At 33.2% G+C, this 24,003-nt stretch overlaps 3 protein-coding genes across 8 annotated transcripts in view; 1 reads left to right on the forward strand and 2 right to left on the reverse strand.

Annotated features, from left to right (window-relative positions):
- The first annotated feature begins 569 nt into the window (after nt 1-569).
- On the forward strand, nt 570-19,208 carry LOC116777656 (JNK-interacting protein 3). Of its 4 annotated transcripts, none has more exons than XM_032671327.2 (26): nt 570-1,211; nt 2,230-2,385; nt 2,876-3,023; nt 3,202-3,312; nt 3,481-3,551; nt 4,333-4,477; nt 4,638-4,673; nt 4,808-4,825; nt 5,175-5,232; nt 5,600-5,759; nt 6,076-6,210; nt 7,017-7,141; nt 8,153-8,327; nt 9,150-9,292; nt 9,626-9,744; nt 9,912-10,009; nt 10,156-10,329; nt 10,770-10,886; nt 11,163-11,301; nt 12,502-12,688; nt 13,148-13,308; nt 14,024-14,196; nt 15,203-15,473; nt 15,676-15,966; nt 16,466-16,567; nt 17,387-19,208. In XM_032671327.2, exons 1-25 carry the CDS (start codon nt 876-878, stop codon nt 16,528-16,530), a joined length of 3,612 nt encoding a protein of 1,203 aa, XP_032527218.2. In that variant the 5' UTR covers nt 570-875; the 3' UTR covers nt 16,531-16,567; nt 17,387-19,208. The 4 variants fall into 4 exon arrangements, with proteins under 4 accessions (XP_032527218.2, XP_061382478.1, XP_032527215.2 ...); XM_061526494.1 differs by having other exon boundaries at nt 16,469-16,567; XM_032671324.2 differs by lacking the exon at nt 16,466-16,567.
- Nucleotides 19,205-20,788, reverse strand: LOC116777658 (uncharacterized). Its single transcript, XM_032671331.2, has 4 exons — nt 20,326-20,788; nt 20,115-20,246; nt 19,851-20,006; nt 19,205-19,757 (listed from the first exon to the last, which is right to left on the reverse strand). The coding sequence occupies exons 1-4, from the start codon at nt 20,758-20,760 to the stop codon at nt 19,449-19,451; spliced, it is 1,032 nt and encodes a 343-aa protein (XP_032527222.2). The 5' UTR covers nt 20,761-20,788; the 3' UTR covers nt 19,205-19,448.
- Nucleotides 20,789-21,151: 363 nt separating this feature from the next.
- LOC116777657 (discoidin domain-containing receptor 2-like) overlaps nt 21,152-24,003 on the reverse strand; it is a 39,031-nt gene continuing 36,179 nt past the window's right edge. For all 3 annotated transcript variants that reach the window (XM_032671330.2, XM_032671328.2, XM_061526495.1), the window contains one exon: nt 21,152-23,971. In XM_032671330.2, coding sequence (XP_032527221.1) covers nt 23,786-23,971 — 186 coding nt within the window. In that variant the 3' untranslated portion in view covers nt 21,152-23,785. The remainder of the gene's footprint in view (nt 23,972-24,003) is intronic.

The raw sequence follows: 24,003 nt of genomic DNA on the forward strand, positions 1-24,003 counted from the left end.
TTATATATTAGTTTTAGTGGCACGTCAGCTTTTAAATAACTGTTTGGATACGTGTACAGTAGTTTTATATTTTCTATATTTAACATCATTTGTGTTTAACTTTTCCTAAAAATTTGGCAAATAAATTTATGGTCTTTTTAGCCACTTGGAATCACTGTAATAATACTTATTATCTATTGTTCTTCATGTTATGTGTGTTTTTAATTTTGAAAGACAGTCTACATCAAAAGCCTGGAAAGCCGATCAGTCAAATGTTTTTACCTTTATAATTTTATATAGTTTTAAAAATTAAAGATCAAATTAGGAAAATATGAAAAATAAATGACTGGTAAAGTTGCATTATTTAATCTGGACATAAATTTTGGAAAAAATAACTAAAAGGCTCTCAACAGTTTAGAATAAAAACTATTTCATAACTTAAGAAATGAAATTGATTTAAAAATTCACCATGGAAATAATCCGTTACCTAAACTAAAATATCAATTTTAATTCATTGTGACGGAATACTAGAATATGAAAGTCTAATAGTCTTATAGTTATCTATACGGAAACAGTTCTTGTCTATATGCGGAAACAGTTTCAACGTCAATCGTTAATCGAAATTTTTTTCCTTTAATTGTAGTATAGCAAAAATACGTCAATCATAGAAATGGTGTGATTGTAGTTTTTGTTTTTTTCTGTCTATCTGTAATCTGTATACAATTTTCATATTACTTTATAAAATTTTCCACTATTCTTAATGTAATCCATGTCCTAACTATTTCTTGAAAATAACAATCGATCGGATCAGAAATCTAAAGAAATAATGTTTTCGCGTAAAATTCATTAGTTGTCCTTCCAACTCATATTTTTAATTCAGTTTTACTCAACAATATATGAAAATGAATTTCGACGACAGTGCGAGTAGTGGCTATGCCACGGCCGAAACCATATACGGGACCCACGAAGATAGTCATGTTGTTATGTCGGAGAAGGTTCAATCTCTCGCGGGGAGTATTTATCAAGAGTTTGAGAAGATGATAGCTCGTTATGACGAGGATGTGGTGAAGACTTTGATGCCACTATTGGTGAATGTGCTGGAGTGCCTGGACTCTGCATACCAAACCAACCAAGAACATGAAGTGGAACTAGAACTCCTTCGTGAAGACAACGAACAACTTGTCACGCAATACGAACGAGAAAAATCAGCCAGGAAACATTCTGAGCAAAAGGTAAACAAAATTAATTTCTTGTGTAGACCTTGGTTCAGTTTCCTTTGTTTTGATAGCAAGGCTACCCCAGTTTTTGCTTAATAGTTATTCATCTTTAATTGTAGTACTCTTTTAACAGTATAGCATTAATTCTTAAGTGAATGTATGATAAGTAAAACTATTCTGGGGCTATGTGTCATCCTCTGTGCTATTTGAATCTCAAGGTACATTAAATATATATTTCTATATAATTTTGTTTGCTGATGTCAATGTTGTTTGTTTCTTATAAGAACTTTGTTGTTAATTTTGTACATATTCTTTGTTATTATTCTGAATATATTAGTGGGGCTATAATTATATTTGAAATGGAATAAATACAATAGCTTCTTGTTTATAATTAAATTTTGTAATTGATACATTTTATATTTTGCTCTAAGTGACAAATTAAATGTAAACTTATATATTTCTGTAATTTTTATATTTCTTTTCATATATTGCCACAAGTTTTTTGTAATCTTGTTGTAAAAATGTTTTTATTCAAACAATTATATTTCTTCAAACAGATATTGTTTATTGTTAGTAATGTTAAAAAAATTTGCTATATTTTTGTTTATTAACCATTGTTTTGCCAGCATAAATGGTTCTTTATTTTTCATACTGGTTGTTTTCTAAATAATACCTTATTAAAAATATTTTGTTAATTCATATTTATACTGAGAGATCCAATTTCTATATAATATTAGGCAATTTCTAAACTAGTAATGTAATATAAATATATATCCTTTTAAAAACATTTACATATTGCAAACTGCTCTATCATCTCATCAAATTTCTATTTAAGTCCATACTGCCATAGATTGTTTCATGACAAACAGCATCCTATTTTAATATCACATGTAAGATATGAACTTGATAAAGCCAAGTTATTTTGTAATCTTAAACAACCTTCAATTATATATTATACTTTATTATTTAATTTTAACATTGTCCTTTACCGGCAGTAATTGTATTAATATTTGGAATATTTTTTTTGTATCAGCTACTAGAAGCTGAAGATCATTATGAAGGTGAAAGGAAAGATTTGACAGGACGTCTTGAGGCTTTGGACAGCATTGTTCGTATGCTGGAGTTGAAGCATAAAAATTCCCTGGACCATGCTAGTAGACTTGAAGAAAGAGAGAATGAACTTAAAAAGGTAGGAAAATAATATACAATAAATTTGTAATCTCATGTACATAAATGGTTTTATTTTTATGTTAATGTTGAATTTATTATTTTGAGTAACAAATACATTTAATATATTAAGTTGTATTTGTTATAGAAAAATAATAAAGCGAACAACTTTTAATTTATGTCCAAACATAAAATATGTGACCTTAAGAAATTTCGTAACACACCTAATGTACATAATTTCAAAACTTGCAACAGAAGCAGTTATTATGTAACACTTGATGTATAGTAACGGTAATTTAAATTACATAAACTTAGTTTTGGAATTCTGTATGAAATGTATGAAATAATATTTAAACTAAATTGTTATGAGCATTGCACAATGAATACATTTGATTACAATCTATTTAGAAAGTCTCTGGTATGAAGTTTATGTTTGTTGAAACAAAACTGTAACTGGCATGCATAATAATTTTAATTTATATATGCGTGCATATAATTTTGTGTTTCTTTAGGAATATGCAAAACTCCATGAGCGCTACACTGAACTGTTCAAGACTCATATGGATTATATGGAGCGGACTAAGTTACTGCTGAGTACGGCCGGAGACAGAAGTGAGGTCCGAGGCAGGTTGGGGCTCAACCCTGTGGCCAGGTCCAGTGGTAAGTAAATCATATAACAATGTAAACTTGTTGAGTCACTCAATTCTTGTCATTAAGATTTCAATGTAAAACTAAATTATATTGTTTAAAACGGTAAGTCTATGCCAATCTAAAGATGAGTATTTTTTATATATCTCCAATATATGTAAAGTATCTTAATAATGTTGTTTACAAACAGGTCCTATATCATTCGGGTTCGCGTCCTTAGAGGGCGCTGTTGCCGAGCAAACTGAGAGCATCCCCGCCAGCCCTGACAGCTTGTCCTCCTCGCCACCAACACCACCACTCGGTAAAAACTTTGACAAACTGACAGACATCTCGTAATACCTCCAGATAACCTTGAGTTTGACTATTTTATAACTTTTATAGTAACCAAACGCATTTAAATAACACATTTACATCAAAAAAACATTAATACGTTAATTATATTGTTGTTGGTTTTTTTTTAACCGTACAGGTTCCGAATTAGCAGCGGTACGTACAGTGGAGCGAGCTCATCAGACGGACCCTATTACACAACATAGTCAAGTAAGAACACATACAGACGTAATAGCCAAAGCTATGCAATTTTTATAATTGATTATTATGAAAAATAAATCCTTGTTTATTTATTATTTTATTTATGTTTTAATAAATTATTGTCGATAATGAAGTGTACTATGCATTGTGAATATATATTAATCTTCATTTAATAACTGATATGAGTGCGGCGGTAATGCAAAGTAGCATGAACGTATCCAGTTTGGTAGCAAAGTTACAAGCGTCAGTGTCACACTCGCACCACTGCGAGTGATGTACCGTCGCTAGATGGGATACGCCGCACCTTAGTGGCTTTGTGTAAACGTAGGCGCACTCCCTCACCACTGTCACGTCGTTAGTTTCAGTGAAGAGCTGCACTTGGTATATGAAGCGACATACCGGATTCATGTCTTCTATAATTTCGCATGGTCTCAAATAACTTAGGTTCACGTTATACACACAGTCTCTGTTGTTCATAGATGTACACTGGTAGCATTTCAAACTGTAAACTGTTTTTATAGTTATCGCTATTATAACGCTGATCAAGGTGCGATTCATTTTTTGCGTTATGACATATGTATGTCATAATTATTTTTTCATGACATCTCTTGTGTACAAGTAAAAAGTTTTGTAAGGTTAAAAAAATAATTTTTCAAGTCAGCAGGTCGGAGAATTATGGTTTTTTTAGTAGAATGATAATAAAATAATAAATTTAATTCGTACAAAGGTTTTTCCAACTTATTTAATTATTTTATGAGTGAAACCTCAAGTTATTTATTTTTGATGACAGGCAACGTCCCCGGTAACTCCTCAAGCACCAGCTGGTCGTTCGCAGACCAAGAGTGAAAAACGAAGCGGGAACACCCTGTATCAAGAGCTAGCGTTCCACGACACAGACGGTGGTGTGGAGGGGGACGATGGCGCGGACATTACTGGTTATTCATTTTCACACATTTTTATTTAGATTTTTATAAATCTGTATTATAATTATTGCTTAAATGAATAACAAATCATTCCTTATAAGATTTCACATATGCAGATAATATCAATATTGATGTACAAGCCATATAATATAAATTTGATATTCGATTTCAGGCAGCTGGGTCCACCCAGGGGAATACGCGTCCTCAGGTAATGGATCACCCTGTATCATTCGCTCATTTTATTCTTATTTGCGTTATCATGAATGTTATAAAACTATACTAATTGCATTAACTAATTTTTGCACTATTCTATTTCCATGCTCTAACAATCTCGTCAAGCAGTTAACGATAACTACTTTGGTAAGTTTATATTTTGGTTTTTGTTATCATTTTAATTGTCCTTTCCCGCTTTACATCATGGAAGCTTCTTATATATTATTGTTTATTTCATCATGCATGTTCGAAATTTGAATGTTACTGTCGAATCTGCGTCATCAGTTGTCGATGCTTGTTGTTTCAATTCAATGTGTTGATTTGTAATTTATCTTTTATTTATTTTTATCTTTATGGATACTATCGTTATGTTCCAGTATTCAATGACTGAATTATATCTTTATTTATACTAAACTGTCTAACTTTCTTGTTATTTTGCGGTAAACATTCTGTCGTTGTGTCTCTTTTATCATTATAATTATATTTTAATGTATAGGTATGGGGAAGGAAGTTGAGAATCTAATTTTGGAGAATAATGAACTTCTGGCGACCAAGTGAGTATATGATGCAGAATGTTATATGTTTCATAGAAGATACTTTGTACTTAATTTTATATTGGATCAGTTTAATTCTGTCTTCTTTATTTGATGGCTTACTTTGATTGTCATTCCGCAATATGCGTTCTAAAATTAATTTCTAAATTAATATTTTAAAAAGATATAATAATTTATATGATGTACACATATGTGTATCCGTCATTCCGTCAATCTTGGTCTTTAAACAGTTTAATGTGATCCAGATAATTTAAGGAACATTAAAACAAAAAGACTTCCAAGTTAAGCCAGAAAAATGGCATCAATAATAATTATATGTCCTATAATATTAAATTTATCTTTGAATGTTCTATGATTGTTTTTATAGGAACGCCCTGAATGTGGTGAAGGATGACCTCATAGTGAAGGTGGACGAGCTTACCGGCGAGCAGGAGATCCTGAGAGAGGAGGTGGCAGCCCTGAGCTCGGCGCGGGAGAGACTCAGGGATAGGGTCTCGCACCTAGAAGAAGAACTCAGACATCTCAAGGTGACCTAACCTAATTTAACTAAACTAACCTAACCTAACTTTATAAATACTATCTACACAAAATATTGTGTTCAGCAACTTATGATGTTCATATGTATATACTTATTCGGCTGACATATAAACAGATAATTGTTTATATGTCAGCCGATAATTGACTCGTGAGATATGCCTTTGAGGAAATGATTGTATATATATACATATATATATATATATATATATATTTACATATTTTTTAAAATTATTAGATTCCGTAGAAACTATGATAATAGAATTAAAGTATATGACAGAAAACTAATAGATAAATGTTCATGTAAAGGAGACGGTGATAACCAGCGCGGGGAGCGGAGCGGGTGCGGAAGCGGAAGAGGAAGCGGACGTACCAATGGCGCAACGTCGCAAATTCACTCGTGTGGAGATGGCAAGAGTTCTTATGGAGAGGAACCAGTATAAGGTTGGTGGTATTGAAAATATTACATAATATATTGAAACCAAAAAATAATCAGTACTTCTTGCTTATATTATCTGTAAAAGATAAAGTATCTGTGGATGTATGTCTTAATGAATCTTTGTTTCTCTCTAAAACAAAAACTACTCCGCCGACATCAAAAAAACTTTTTCGACTTCAAAATAACATATGGACTATATATATTTTATTCTGAAATTCCGTATTTTTCAGCGGCATTACCGAGAAAGATTTCGAAGCTTTTTTTCATTTAAAAAGCTAGCTAGGGTTGGTTAATATCAGACAGTTGAAATATCGAACGGAATGAGAGTATCAGTCCTTATCTAAAATGATGTAAGGCATTTTTGGCATGTGACCACTCGTTCAAGTGCCTCATTCGTGTCACTATCTTTGTTATATGCCGTATATTATTTAACAAATCAGCCAATTTTCATGAAATATGAATAGTAAATTATTTTAAATAGAACAGATAAGTAATGATTGCTTGTGTTTTGGATGAAAATAAATGTAACTTCGTAGTAACGCAGACTGTGCTTAAGTCAACAAAGTAGCGGATTTTAACTATCCAAGTCTCGGACGGGGTTAAGACCATGTCTAAAATAATATATTCGGATTACTACGCGTTCTTCTATAATCTATAAAACTATACTCCCGACGTACCCGCTACTTTCCAGCAACCGTGATCACGGGCAGACGAGATGATTTTATATAAAAATAATAAAGTAATGCGTAATTATGCGAAAATATTAGTTGCATTTAGGACCATTTTATTTATTAAAATTCTTTTTCAATAGGAGCGCTTCATGGAGCTTCAAGACGCTGTACGTTGGACGGAGATGGTGCGAGCGAGTAGGGCCGACTCATCTATGGATAAGAAAAGCAAACAGAGCATTTGGAAGTTTTTTAGTAATCTCTTCAGGTACGAACGAAGTTATTATCGAATTATTTTTACATTAATTTACATTGCGGTAATTTCAAAGATATATATTCCACTACTTGTTTAGCGTCTTCCTTAATATTAGTATGTATGGAGCGAAAAAAGTTTTATTTAATTAATGAATATAATCAAAAGACTGACATTATTGATAGAGTGTTATCTGTAAGTTTTAATGTTATTATTTGATAAGTACTTCTATTATCAAGAAATTGCGACCTGAATTAAAACATAAGCGTTATAATTTTGTGAAAAAAAAAACAAAAAAATATAATTAATATATGGATAAGACAGAGTTTGGCAGCGCAATTGTAAACCAAATAATTTTTTTAACTGTGCAAAGCGAAATATATCAATAAGTAAGACATCAGTACTACAAAATTTATTTATTATATAGTGAATTTCTAAAACCAAAATTGAATTTAAAAAAAATCTTTGGGGATATTTGTATGAAGTATGCCTTCGTGAACTCGGAAACTGTTGATGGAATTATTTGATTTCTAGTATAGAAAATGGGCTCATTTTTTCTTTTATTTGTAGGGATCAAAGAAATAAATATGGAATTTAGTGTAGGAAAATTAAAATAAATGAATTAAGTTCTTTTTGCTAGCCCATAATAAATGCTTGGTAATTGTTGACCATAATTGTGCTGGTGGGTAATGTTTTAGTCCTTTAATTACTGGATATTATTAATGCAATGCAATTGTCTTTCTTATATGAACCTAAATATTGCGACTGTTTTTTTGCTTTACTTAAATAGGTTACTATTCCTTTTGTTATTCATAATTAATTAATGATTCATCCATAGACTCATAGCAACTATTTATTTTTCACAAATTTAACTTAGAATATTAGGCTTTAATCTATATTTAAACCGAATTTTACTGGTTTTGTCATTAAAAACTGCTTTAACGCGAATATAATAACTATATTTCAAATCAAAACGAAAGCACTATAAGACATTGTATTCATATATATGAATTTATCACTCTACAGTTCTCCGGAGCGACCCCAGCGTCCCCTATCGACGCCACACCTGCCCGCGGTCGCCGCCCCTACCGCCTCCATGAGACACTCACACACAGAGAACTTTCTAGAGACGCAACTATCGGATCACGGGCACGCACACACGCGCAGACACGAGCATACCCGCACCGACCAGTTCCGACAGGTGAGTGTCTGTGTGTGTATGTGTGACGTACACACACATGTTAGATTAGTAATAAACAGCGTCAGCTATACGGTATAAGAATTAATATAACTGCATTAAAACTTCCTTATCCTTTTTTTATATTCTGTTATATGTAAAAATAATCATTGTCTTTAATATCATTGTTTGAATTGAGCTTTTTTAGTAGAGATGAAACGGATATCCGGTAGCTATCCGGTCTTCGGTTGGATGCCGGATGGTAAAATAAAATAAACTCATTGTTTTACGTAAAGCAAATCATACCAGAAAATGTTATGGAGAGCTTATTTTCATTCAATACTCAGAATTGAAAACTTGCAAATTGTGGCGAAGGAATACCCACTTTTTTGAAACAGCCTTTCATTGTACTTCACAGTCACCTGCTGAAAGGTAAATTCTAGCAAAACCTTCACAACTTTGAATTCTGATTTAAACTGACTGATAACCAAATGTATGGGTCGTCATTACGATTGATTCGAGAAGTCTTTAAGAAAAAATCAATCTCTTTAAGAAAATTTACGAAAGGGCCTCATATTCGGTATTCAGTGTCCGGCCAAACCACTATCCGTTTCATCTCCTATTTGGTATAGGTAAAAAATTCATATTTTAAAAATATAGCTCAAATATATATGTATATAGATTAAATAACTGTGCTAGGACTTGTAGGTGAATCAAATTGATAATATTGGATTTCTATAATTTTTTATCTAGTAATAAAAATTTCAGAAAAGGGATTCCGGGGTATTTTGTTGTATTTGTAATTATTATAAGAGAATACTATTTGGATTGATTTTATTTAAAAAGGTGCGTGCTCACGTTCGCAAAGAGGACGGTCGCACACAGGCGTACGGTTGGAGCCTGCCTTGTAAGAACTCACAGGCACATAAAGGAACATCACTATCGCTCTCGTCAGGAGGTGTTCCTGTTCCGGTACCGGTTTTTTGCAGGTATGATAATTTATATTTTATTAATAATATATTGTACTAATTGAAGTTAATTTATGGTATACATTTTATTTCCATTCATAGTTTTCTGTTAATTCTACTCATTTTGGTCACTTTTTACTTTTTTTTTTACACACGTAAAGAAATGTTTGTTTTTACGTCGTTTAATGTAATTTTAAATTAATTTTTTGTGAAAATGTTTATATATTTTGTTTTTATATAAAAAGTAATGTACTTATATTATTGTGAGAATAAACTTGTAATATAGTTTAGTAGGTACTTGTAGTCAGATATATAATGATTTTTTCATCTGAAGTTAATATAAAATATATACAGACCTATAGCCGAGTCGGAGCCTCAGATGACTCTACTGTGTGCGGCTGGTGTAGAGAGATCAGTTCCGACCGGTCGAACGGACAGACATTCAGATGATTATGGAGAGGATCTCAGTCTAGGTACCTATAACATACAAATAAATAATCTCACTTGATAAGAATTCCCATATATATCATAATAGGATTTCCAATAGTTGCCCTATATTGTAAACTGCATGAGAACATTTTACCAAAAAAATAATAATATTCAAAAAGTTTTTATACATTGTAAGTATTTATTTTTTCAGCTCACGAGATGAACAATGCCCAGTGTGACGATGGAACAAGGAAGCTCTCCTCTCTCGTGTGGATCTGTTCCAGCACACAGAACAAGTGTATCGTTATGGTGAGAAAATGTTTAATTTATATAAACCATAATATAAAATTCAACGTATCGACTTAGATTTATCAATGAAAAATTAGAAACATCACTTATGTAGTGTGTACTGAAAGGATGAGTGTATATGTTACGGTGAAAATGTTTCAATCCAGATAATAGACGCAAATAATCCTGGCGAGGTGGTGGAGTCCTTCCCCGTGCCAGACAAGCACATCTTGTGCGTGGCGTCGGTGCCTGGAGCAAGTACCGCGGATTACCTCGAGGCGAAAGGAAGGGAGGCTGCTGTAACCAACGTTGTACAACCAGAGGAGAATAAACGTCATTCGGTAATACTTAGAAACTATATGTATATGAAAGTAATTTATTTAATTATTAGTAGGATATACATATATGTAAGTTACTTTTCGTACTATAATAAAAAAAATATCTTTATTCAACGAATGAAACTAATATTTTTCGGATTACTGCGCGTATTTCATTATTTTAAAAAAAGACGAGATCTGGTCTGCCCGTGATCACAGTTGCTGCAAAGTAACCGAAACGTCGGGAGTATGTAGTTTTTAAAATAATAAAATATGTGTAGTAATTCGAAAAATATAAGTTTCAATTAAATGAATACTCGCGAAACTCTAAGATCTGTTTATTCAACGAATCTAATTAAACTATTAATACATTAAAGCAATCAGCCCATCAGAGGACATGCTTTAAGAATTTTTTGGCCTACAATTTTCACAAAAAATAATACAAGTATATATGTGTAATATAGCAATCACTATTCTGCGTGGGCAAGAGTGATTCTACAGAGAGTCAGAGCAATGGTACGGTGACATCAAGCAGCAACGAGAACGGTGATAAAGAGGTTATTGTTGGGAGTACGAGACTGGTAAGAAAATTTTAATTTTGTTAATCTTGAGACTTACAGTACTGTATTTGTCAATTAATTACCCCATAACCATATATTTGTTTTATAATTCTCTTGTTCATTGTGATATCACTTAAATATAGACTAAATCAAACAGAGCATTGATGTTTCATCAAATACAGTAAAACAGTCGTAACCCCGTTCCATTTTTAAAATAACTGAAATTAAAAAAACATATATGATTAATTTAAAAAAAAAAAACTAAGGAGGTCTAAAATGTGTTACTATGAAATCAAGGTTGAGGCGAAGCTTCTAACACCGCCCAGTACTCCAGTGAAGGAGACTCCAAAGAAGGAGAGTGAAGTCAAGGAAGGGAACGCGGAAGTTGATACTGAACCAGCTGACAGCCCGCCACTGTCATCAACACCAGTCAATGGTAAAAATAGAATCATATAACAAATAACAAGTAATATTTATTATATAAGTAATGGCGAATTTTTTTATTCTATGAAACATTAATTTCAAGTTAATTTTTAATGTATAAAAATTATCTAACAACCTAACAAAGGCTTGATATATTTAAACAGTGTATAGTTTTCACCAATAAATATTTAATTCACAGTATTATATGTTATGGTTACGTAGAATGAAGTCGTGGGCGCAGCTAATTTAATTTATGAGTAATAAAAGCAATATTGATATTGCTTAATGAAACAGCAGATGGCGATTTTTATACACATGTAACAGGAATCTAATTGCACTGCGAATATTGTATTAATATTTTTTTTAACTTCTATGAAAAGCGAGTTATTTTCTATAAAATCCTCAGAACATAATATCTGTTATAAATAAATTTAAAATTCGTATTGTGTGGACGTAATGTTAGGGATTATCTGAAGCTGTATCAACAAAATTTTGTTCCAAAAAATTATTAGAATTTACATATATGTATATAAAATAAAAGAAAAGTTATTATTGAGTAGCTACTGTTTGTTATAATGATAGTTATTTTCAAATGTTTATCGACGCAGCTCATAAATATCTATAATTAATTAAAATGTATATGATTCAAATCCCTTATAAAATTATTAACTTAATTTCATTATAGAAAAATATTTTATTTATTTAAATAAATCATCTTCGTTCAATTAACTGTACTGTAATAATATCATAATCCATACTTAAAAATTAGAATAATATCAAGAAAAATTTTAATCCATCAAGACAAATAGAAAAGTTGATGTAAGTGAAGCTAATTGTAGCAAACCATATTTTAAAAAAAATCATCAAATCATCGTCTATTTCTTAATTTCGTTTTCTTCTAAAATCGATTTTTGTTTCCGTTAATTCTTTTGAAAAATGCGTAATCTGAATTCTAGCTATTTATTAATTAAAAAAAAATCTACAAAGCTTGTTAATAGTGCCAGCAATATTATGTAAAATATATTCTATTCTGCCGAAAAAAGTAGCATACTTTTAAAATTTTATCTAACCATATTAATATAAAATACGTTAATACAATTAAAAACATTTTCACGATTTTGTATAATAATTAAGTAGTTATTCATCTGTAGGCTATATATATGTATATCTATAGGCTGTATGTAAAACGAGGGTAAAATGTTTATATTTACAGCGAACGAAGCTAGAAACTCTCCTGAGCCAGGTGTTGACGCGTTCGCCCAGCAGCAGAGCTGTGATACAGCTGGAGCTAGTGCTGGAAGCGAAATCAGCACCGCAATGAATACCATGTGGCTGGGCACTAAGAGCGGCAACCTATACGTGTACTCCTCCGTGAAGAATTACAGCAAATGTCTGGCTATGTTAGTATTTCTATGACTCGATAAAAATTAACACCGACTTAATCACACGCATCTATCTGTAACTTAGGTCGTAATTTTTTCATGATTACGTTGTATACTTTGATATTGATGTTCCGAATTAATTTTATTTAGATAATATTCAGATAAATTCTTTTCTTTGTCATATTTAGTCACAGTAATGACTTCTTTTTGTTGTTCCACATATAAGTCATCCTTTCTTTAACATGTTATTATTATAATACAATAGATTTTTCCTATCAAATAACATTATACACAAGCGAGTTATGATTCCTGTGTCTTCATTATATATTCTCTACAGCAATTTAACGAATTGAAATGTCTGTAATAAATAAAAATATATTATTTGTTTTAAATGTCACTTTAACCACTTATTGCTTTATAAAATCTATTTATACCTGTATATATAAAAATATACATATATAATTATTTATGTGTCAGGGTGAAGTTAAACGATGCTATCCTGTCTATCGTATGGTGTTCGTCTCGCTGTGTGGCCGCTCTTGCTGACGGTACTGTGGCTGTGTTCGCGAGAAAGACGGATTTAATGTGGGACTTGACAAGCTACTGGCTACTCACATTGGGGGATCCGAAGTGTTCTGGTACATTAACATAGATTAATACATACGTGACATTGAACAATTGATATATTTAATGTGGGTAGATTAAAATAATGAACGCATTAAACAAGCCTGTATATCAGATAGTGATAGATATATATTTTAAAAAAATCCTATATAATTATTCTGGTATTATATAATTATTTCAGTCATAACGATGTGCATTCGAAGGTTAACCGAGCAGTTCTTGCTTACTATAATTTTTTATAAACTCTATTTATATGACTATGATTTTTTTCTACTTGTTGTATATAAAAATACTGTTTTTGTAGCAAACAGGACGTTTAATAATAATATACTTTACTGGATATAGTTTTCCCTTTCATCCTTAACAATACAAATCAAATCATACTATCTTACACCTTAAGAGATATTCTCTTTACTATCTTAAGGTGTAAGGTTTTCGAATCATGGTACAGATGTATGAGATGACTTGTTCAGAATCAAATGTTGATATACATGTGTTGTGGAAATAATATAAATTTTCATGAGTATTACATAGATATTAATATATACATATATGTATATATATATACATATATATTTGGATTATTTCAAATCGATTATAACGAGGAAAGTATTGATAAATTTTATGTATATGTAAGATAGAGATAAGTTACAGCTACGCTCATTACATTATATGAAATAATATAATAAATTTAAATACGCCATAATAATTTTTTTTTTATATTAACAGTGCGATGTCTGAGCGCGGTTGGACCTCCCGCGTCTGGTACCGTCTGGTGCGGGTACCGTAACAGAGTGTTGGTGGTAGAGCCGCGCTCACGACGGGTACTACACTCACTGGAGGCGCATCCGCGACACGAGAGCCAAGTGCGACAACTCGCGGCCTACAGGGACGGCGTGTGGGTGAGTGTATACCGAGATGTTTATATAGAACTAGTTTCATTTTAATATTAAGTATTTAATAATGGAAGACGTATAATGGAATATATAACGAGTTGGGAAAGCTATAATAATTTGATCTTTTTTTTTTCTCTATACAACAAAAAGCGTACACAATGCATTAAATAATAAATTTATTCACAAACTGCTTTCGTATTTTTCGTTTCACTTTTTTTTTGTATTCGACGTAATGTTTAAATTATTCAGCCTTATTTAATCCTTAATCAGGCATAGAGCGATTTAACGACTACCCAAGTAATTGGAGATTACTAGTGATTTTTGTCTTTTTTTTAATTCATAAAACCCTTTATTTGATTACCAATACTCGTATCTTTCGTATCTACCTTAATATTTTTTACAAAACAATTTATTTTGGGAGAAATTATTATTCAAAGAAAGTGGTCACTGTATGCCCTATTCCCGTCTAGCGAAAGCATGATATCGACATTGTTTCCATTATACAAAAGATAATTTTGAAATAAAAAAATAATGGTAATTTATCAGGTTTTTTATAACAAAAATAACATTCTATGCTTTTTTTAATCAAAAATAACATTGTTCTAGTAGGGTAAAATAAAATTAATTAATTCAAACTATGCAGTCCCTAAATAAAAATAGGGATAATGGAAACAAATTATAAAACGAAAGGAACTCCTTAACTTTTTCTTAATTTTAATATTTTTTTACGAAACAGATCTGAGGTATACACCCCATATTTAACAATGAATTACACAGAGACTGAATTTGTTTTTTCACTGTTCGTTGCCAATAATTCGATTTTGGAAGTCAAATGCATAGAAATTCTGTTTAATGTTGACTAACATTGCATGACTTATTGTTAAGAACTACCATTTATGTATATATGAATTATTAATATAAAATGCGAATTTTACTAATGAGATGAAAATAAGTTTCTCAAACATAAACCTTGACAATAAGAAAGTGATATGCTAATGTAATAAAATTTCAGGTATCAATTAAAATGGATTCAGCGTTACGTTTATACCACGCCACTACATACGATCATCTCATGGATGTGGACATCGAGCCTTACGTCAGCAAGATGCTGGGCACCGGCAAGCTTGGCTTCTCCCTAGTACGAATCACAGTGCTGCTGATTAGTTCCGGACGCCTGTGGATCGGCACCAGCAACGGCGTAGTGATCAGTGTGCCGCTCTCAGACGCACCAATACCATCCGGGAACACAGCACTGACAACCACGTCACGGTCTTCCGTACCAGGTGAACAACTGATACTTATATGGTCTATTACTAATACGTATGTAGTAATTACTCTACGTTTTGTTTGCTAATAATGCACAGTATGTTCAGCAAAGGACGCGACGTTATTTGGAAGAGGATTTCGGATACATGTATATAGAACTATGGATTGTATTGAGTGAAGTAGAAAATCATAATCTATATATATGTAATATCGTATCAGGTCACGCGGCGTTGATCCGAGCTGGTGTGAACGTGCCGCCTGGAAGTTGTATACCGCTCTGTTCGATGGCCCAAGCTCAGCTCAGTTTCCACGGACATCGCGACGCAGTAACGTTCTTTGTGGCGGTGCCGGGATCAACGACGCCACGGTCGCCGAGTACTCCTCCGGCCGGAGCGCCCGCCACGCCGCCCTCACCGACACCAGCGTCACCCGCCACGTCGCCGCCGCCTCCCCCACCACCGCCGATGCTAGTCATCTCAGGCGGGGAGGGATACATCGACTTTAGAATAGGTGAGTCACTGTCGTTGTAACTGTCGCAATGTCAATGTCGCAAGAAAACACAACTGAAAACGTTAATTTCCTTTGTCTGTTCTGAACATATTGAATGAAATTGATTCAGTACATCAAAACAAGCAATATCCACGTTTTTTTCTGGGCAGAATTAACGAGCGATACCTTGAAGAGGTTTGGTCAAGCGGCTTTGTTATGCTTTAAAGTAGACTCCTATATCTTTAATGCTTTTTCATTAGCAAATATAATTTCCATTATTTTGTTTATAAATCACGTTACAAGTTTTTTTTTCAATTCTTATGACTGCATCGAAAAATATGGTATTTATAATTTATATTCAGTTATAGGTGCTTACTGTTTGTTGTTTAATTCTTTGTTTAAATTACTCTACACATAACGTTTATTTAGTATAAGAACGTGTTACCCTTCATACACACGCGAGCAATTAAAATTCAAACATTCCATAGAACTGGGGTTGATTAATTTTATTTGCCATTAGAAGAGCATGCCGATGACGTTCGGGATACAGCCTCCCACCTCATTGTATGGCAGATTGTTTCCTGACCTCATAGTATTATCATTAGCTTGCTACGTGACAGACGTAAGTGATAGCATGTGCCCTCCTGTCGAACCACAGCCATCCATTCAGACCAGAGGAAATCAACCTCCACCTACCCTCATCTCCCTCTTGACTAACTGCGGCTCACATGCGCATGCGCACGCACCAACTAACACGCTTACATCATTGTATCTTTAAAACGTCATCGGTGCTAGGAACAATTGATACTTTTTTAAAATTTGTAATAAAATTCGGGATGCTTTAATATGTCATTTATTTTGCATGTTACATGTATACTTATACTGTACATATAATATGATACACGGGTAATATTTATGATAAGTGATATTGTTTTCGTAACACCATGTATATAAATATGTATTAATTCACAAATTGTTTTAAAGTAAGATTTTAATCATGTTATTTTTAGTACTATTTAAGATTGTTTGATTAACATGTTTTAGTTTCAACAAATTATGAAATACTACGACTCCTGTTGTATAAAATGTTAAGTCATTTTAATTTAACTAAAATAAAATGTAACGTTCTTTTGGTTATTGTATTTGTTTTAATGATGCTTAATGATTAATGCAAAATGTAACAAATTCGAAAAATATTGTTTAAAAATTGAATTGATATCAGATTTCGTAATTTTTATAGTTATCACCATGTAAATGATTCAGATATGAAATTATTATTAAAAGTTAGTCTTTTGTTTGAGCAAAATTTTAATATTTAAGACTGTTATAAATACGGAAACATTCTTCAATAGTATACATAAATAAATATTTATCTGAGAACTATATTTTCTTGTATAACAGCTGAATAAACATTTAAAAATCGTATGTTTCAATATTTCAGCGGATACCGGTATGGAGGAGAGCGTGGTGGTGGCAGAGGACGGCTCCAGCGGTCACAGTTCTCTGGACCGCGGCGCTCGCTCGCACTTGATTGTGTGGCAAGTGGCGGCTGCCTAGCGCAAGCTGCAGGTCCGCCCGCGCAAACGCCCGCCCTCCGACTGCGACTATGTGTACGTCTGCACCACAGCCAAACCGGCCGCCGTGGAATAGACCACGCCCATTACACGTCTCACTCGCACATCTATCCCTCTCACTCGCTCGTCATAAGATTTCGTTCGTAGAGTGTTCTGTAGTGGGATAGCGGAGAGCGAACCGCCGTCAGCCGCGTGGCGGGCCTCGTCTCATCGACTATGGACGTTTTGTTATGATCATATTAAAAGTCATACATTTACTAAAACATATTTATCCGAGTGCTGCTTCAGACTTCAGACCGATCACACGTCGCTTCATGACGCCGCTACGTGTATAGTATAGTGTAATTAATATAGATAGCTCATCACACGACGACTAACGTTAAGCAAAATCTCATTTAGTTTTAATGTACAAGTTGTAACCACCAAATATTCTTTTTAGAATCTTTATTAGTGTGTAGTTATAGGTTAATTGAAAGAGATTTTATGATACTAAGTAATTATGACACATCTCTTATATTAATATATAATACGTTTTATTTCTGACTGATAACTGTATGGGCTGTGGTTGTCATCTGCATCACAATTTAGTTATAAGATTAAGTGTTACTGATTTGAGTGCGATATTAGTATATGAGGCACTTGGTCAGCGTTGTGTTTTATATATTTAATGTGATTTTACTGAGAAAAGGCCGAAGAGGAGTGCAGCGTAGACTTGCGACAATCGATTAATCAACAGATCAATCATTTTCAGCAAGTTTGCTGATATATAGATAATATGAAGTTTATGTTCATGTCACAAGTCTGCTTAATACAAACTCGTCTGTTTTCTCAAAGAAATATGGTGCAAATTTTTTTTTGTTAGTATTTAACATAAATTACTAGTAAGATGGATGCATAATATTAATTACCTAGTTTAGTTTCATCTAGATACATGCTCATTATGTGATTTTTATTTATTGTGTTTATATTTTTTTTTGTTGTTGTAGTCACGTGCTATTTATAAATACAGAGTTTGCGTCGTGTGTTATAAATGTATTGATAGAGTCGATTAAAGATTGAACGGGAGTAAGTGAGTTATGTTTAGGAAGTGTGGTATGCTAACCACGTGACCTCACTTCCGCACTCCTAGTCAAAAATAAACGACCTAGATTATATACTAACAGAGCTTTCGTCGTTACGCTGATAGTGTAAGTATGCCGAGACTGTGTCGGTCAGTATGGCTTGTCGCGATGTAGCCATAACCGGAGCGTTGTAGCCAGCTTACAACTGAACTACCCTCGCCTTGTTGGCTAGTTGTGCGATTTACCGTGTTAACGGCCAAGTATTGGATTATATACACAGCATATTATTATTAATATTTTCTATTGTCTCATCTTTAGTATTTACATTTGAATGCGGTATGCGGTTATTAAAATAATTATTTTTTTGGTTTGTGTTTTTTTTTTTTATTTATTTGTACTAATATTATGAAATAATAAATCTTTGGATAGCGGTCAGTCGATTGTAACATTTCCTGATTTCTCTTAATTTAAGGAGTTGTTGTATTCCATGAATTCATAGTTTTTATTTCATTCTTGTACCCGATACACCAATTGAACATGTATTCTATATGTAGATAAAGATTTTGCGAGATACATTAGTATTTAAAATTTCTTGTTTGTATGCGATTAAATAAACTGCTAACAATTATTTTGAATTTTATTATTCTCCCAGTTCCTTTTGTTACATTTGTACGAAACCACCTCGATTTATTTTAGTAATGCTTTTTGTTATACATTTTGGGTATTAGACGACGAATATTACCAGTGTTTTTTTTAACTAATGCTTATTGTAATCATCACAAGTTGAATATTAATTGGTTTGTTGTTCCAGGTAATAATTAATTATTATTGACCTAAAGGTACATACAAAATAAATTAATTTATTAATTCACTCTGATACATCGTCTGAAATATCTTCTCTGAATTTTATTTTGTTTTTGACTTGTCTTCTCTTCGTGTAGCCAGAGTCATTTTTTTCTTTCACGATTCCCTTCCCTTCGGCCACTTTCCTGGCTCTTAAGTGTTTCCTATTTTTTTGACTTACTTCTGGATTTTTTTTCTCTCTGTGAACTGTTTTTTGTCGCGGTTCAAGTGTGGTGACTTTTTCATCGTCAGCAATCTCACGTTTGAGAGCACTCTTGAATGTTTGTCCTCGCGTAGGCTCATGAAGTGAGAATGTTATTCTATCGTGATGAATCTAAAAAGTATCGGAAAACTTTGTTTTTGTGATTGTATTTGGATAGGACAAAGAATGATGCCATATTGACGACGATAGGTTATTTCCTCTTACCCTGTACTCAATAGAAACGAAGCACTCTTCCTCGTCTTCACAGATGAGCGAGTTGACATCAGCTGGCTTGGCTGCGTTGGTGGGACGACGGCCCACACGAATGAAACGCCATAGGGACTTCACGCGAGGCCCGCACGATTTTACGATATCGCTTACCTGTTATAATTAACTCAGTAATTACTTTGAGATACTTTTACCTGTGTTGAAATATCCACTTATGTTCATTAAATAAATATGTAAAATATGTATATACAAAGCGCTCACCTTCATCTGTTCTCCGCCATCGCAAGCGTTACCAGGTCGAGGTTCTATCCCGAAGCTGTTGATACAAGCACGATCGTCCGCGGTCAGCGCTTCTATTTGGAAAGCGCACTTGGGTAGTGTGTCCGTACGCTCCTATACATTACCAAAAACGATATTAAAAATAATAGGCCATGTTAAAATTCAGATGTTCTGAAGTAATAAATCATATTACCCATCCAATTTCATCGCAATGTTTCGGTTCCTCGTAGCAAATAAAATAATTGGTGGCTTTGGAGCCATCTGTTCGTTTTTCCGTCGACCAGGTGTACCAGTTGTCACCAAACTTGAACATACTGTTAATGTGGCTCTGTTTATATATCAAAGGGAACAGCATCTCGTTCGGATGGATCTGTTTTTGTTTCTCAGTCGTTTGAACTTCTTCCTCGTAATCCACTGGTTTTTCTTCATGTCTTACGTTTATGTGAGATTTCTTCAGAAACGGCAACATTGTTATCTCTACTTTTTGTTTGGCGTCCCAGGTCTCCGTGCGGGCAATTTCCTCATCTTCTATTCTGGAATCTTCATCTGAGTGCATTATGACTTTAACTTTAACCGTAACAACGCTGTTTAAGATGCATGTCAGCATGATGTAGGTGTAACGCCTCATGGTGAAGTGTGTCTGATGGAAACTATCGGTGTTAGTTGTTTGTAAACTGAGAGGATGTTGTTAAAGCTAAACTTCGATAACACTTGTTTGTAATCAAATCAGTTCCTACTATTGAAATTGCTCTTGTGTTTCTTTTAGTGTGATAGACTGAACGGCGTTTTTTATTGGGATACGTAGGGAATTTTTTATTTTCAATCTATGGGCATTGTTTCTTTAACTTTTCAGATACAAGTTGTCTAACAATACATGGTTTATACATTTTTATCTGCTCTTTGTTATTATATACGACGGAAGTTAAAATACTAAATAAAGTATGTATTGTGTTCCTTGTTGTATAAATACATTTGGGATATTGCTTTGAAAGGAGCGATATATAAAATAAAAGTCAAAATAAGTTAGAATATTGCTTTTATTTGGGTACAAAGATGTAGAGTATAAAATAAAAATACTGCATTTGGTATCTCCATAAAACTTTGATTATGAAAATTAAGCATTTCATCAAATACACGTTAACACTATTAAATAAAATTAAAGCGTAAGACATCTATATACTAATTATTATTTATTTATCTAAATAGAAATTGTATAATAATATAGTACAAATAAAAAAGCGAATGAAGTTTGGACCATTGTTAGGAATTTAAGATTTCCTTAGTGCTTCAATATGTTACATCAGCCATAAAAATTCGTATTTACAACTTTTAAAACATCTAGAGTGATATATTATATGAGTGGAATGCACGCCGACCGAACATCAGACAGCTCGCTTCCTTATTTTATTGTCATTTTCATACAAATTTAAAGTGATTATTGAGTTTGTTATCCCAGATTCCGGTAAATATATTAATAAAATCGGCCGGAGTGCAAGCAGCCCAGTCTGTAAAAACCGCTTAAGGCAGGTGTAGTTATTGTAAATGAAATGTGCCCTCAAAATATTACACAGCACGAAGGTATGATATAGGGAAGTCGTGGGAGGGCGAGGGAGATAGTATAGATTTATAAATATATAAATAAATTCTACGCTACATATAGTCTAAAAGCTAGACAGTAACGAGGAAGTAAGGCCAGTTTTGTAAAGTAAGATCTTAAATAGTCATCTATCTTAGAACTACTACACCTCTCGATAAGTCTATTACATTGGTCAGTGTACAAGTGATCAAACACGACTACATCGCAAACTAAACAGCTTATTTTGCTTAATACTAATTAATGTGCTAAATATTTAGGCTCTTAAATTAAGCCGTTCGTTTCGGTCCACTAGAACGTTTCTACAGCTAAGAGCGTGTGGACAACGACATGTTATTACGTTATTAATAAGACCGCTATGACCGACTCTGCCTTCATAGAGTGAGTCCACACCGAAACAAGCTCCAACAAAAAAACAGCTCTTTAATAATTTAACAGTCGCTTCCACACGCGTTACATACAATATGCGTTTCAAACTCCGATGTTTTTTTTTTTTATTGGAACTTAAATATAACCAGTCACCTAACACCCGACTGTATAAATAGATTCATCCGAGTATCAAAACGCACGACTATCTAATCGATCGATATATTGTCATAAAATGTCAACACTAAATTAGTACCGGCGGACTACAGAAAATAGACGTCTATATATTTCTACTATTCAAAAGATTTTCAACGCAGTGGCCATATTGAATAAAACATTACTATATATTCTCGACAGTAAATAGATGAATATGATGGGATAAATAAATATCTATCAATAATAATCTCTGGGCGCGGCCACGATTCGTTGAAGTTCTAAATATCTATATAATATATCGTTAATAATTTATTCGATTCAAACTCAACTATGTACTATTAACTTACGCGGCGGTAAGGTTATGTATCAAAATAAATGTTTAATTTTCAAGCTAAGGTTGGCAACACCAGTCAAGGGGGGAGGGTGGGGGGAGGGAAATATATTTTTTACGATAGAAGAACATTAATAATTTGAGAAAGGTAACGTGCAGTGAAGTTAAACATAACATTAGTGAGCGACTTTAAAACCGACGTCCGCACTAAGACGTCCCATTAATTATATTGTTCCTTGTCTACATCGAAAGTAGAATAATTGAAGCTCATCAACTTAACCTACACGTTAGTCTTTCTGGGATCCATACACTACGCTAATATGTTACTATGAATGTATTTATAAATTAAATAATATTAGAAACATTATTATCTGCTGTATAGACAATTTGTCTTTAACAATTTACATCAACTTATTTATGTATAATACAAATTATATTAAGTTATAGTCATCACTAATTAACTTTAACTAATACAACTTAACATTAATTTACTATAAATTAAATTGAAAGTGATAGCACAGTCTTCGTTTAAGTAACTTAACTATTACAAATAAATGGTGGTCACTAAAGAAACCAAGTCTAGAATTTTCTGAGTTTCGGTTTAATAAACGCCAAAACATGCCTTAACTACCTAAACTTATAACGATATGCGTTGTATACATGACGCGGTCATTGTATAGAGTGGTAAGTTCTGACTTCTGTACGACAGAGTACAGCACATTATTGTGCCTCATATCCGATGATTGTATACAAACATGTTCAAGACAAGATCTCATTACCTTGCACTAAATTCCCCGCGTAACCTCAGTCGAAGCTGTGCGAAGCTCGCTGGTGATTAAGTACAAATAATTATAACATTCACACAACTCCCGCACTGATAGTTTAAAAATTAACAAACGACTTTGTTTGATAAAAAGGAGAGTTTTGGTCCGTCATTACCAGAATTGTAATAACACAAAAATATATATTGTTCACGAAAATAAATGTGACACTATTATGGCATCATAATTACATATAAATAACAAACACATGTCAAACGACAACGGCCATTAAAAATAATATTATACTTTGATGGAAACAGAACAATTGAAACCCAAACCAGCGGTATGACTTCCAAGACCGATAGTAAACCTCCCAACAAGATGACTACTGATGATCTCATATGTGTGACAACCTGTAGTTCATCGAGCAGGTGCAGGGCGTACATCACGAGTATCCGCGTCCGGTCCGCTGGAGGAAGGAGTGGAGCTCGCTGAAGGTCGGCCTGTCGGCGTCACGACGTCTCCAACACGCACGCATCGCGTCATACAACGAGCGAGGACAGCCCGGGCTGCGGGGTATGTATGTGAACAGACCGTCGTCCGCCTCCAAGTGGGACAGGTTCTCTAACACCTACAAGCAATATACAAGTATGAATGATGATA

Source organism: Danaus plexippus, chromosome Z, assembly GCF_018135715.1.
Source record: "Danaus plexippus chromosome Z, MEX_DaPlex, whole genome shotgun sequence".
NCBI lineage: Eukaryota > Metazoa > Arthropoda > Insecta > Lepidoptera > Nymphalidae > Danaus > Danaus plexippus.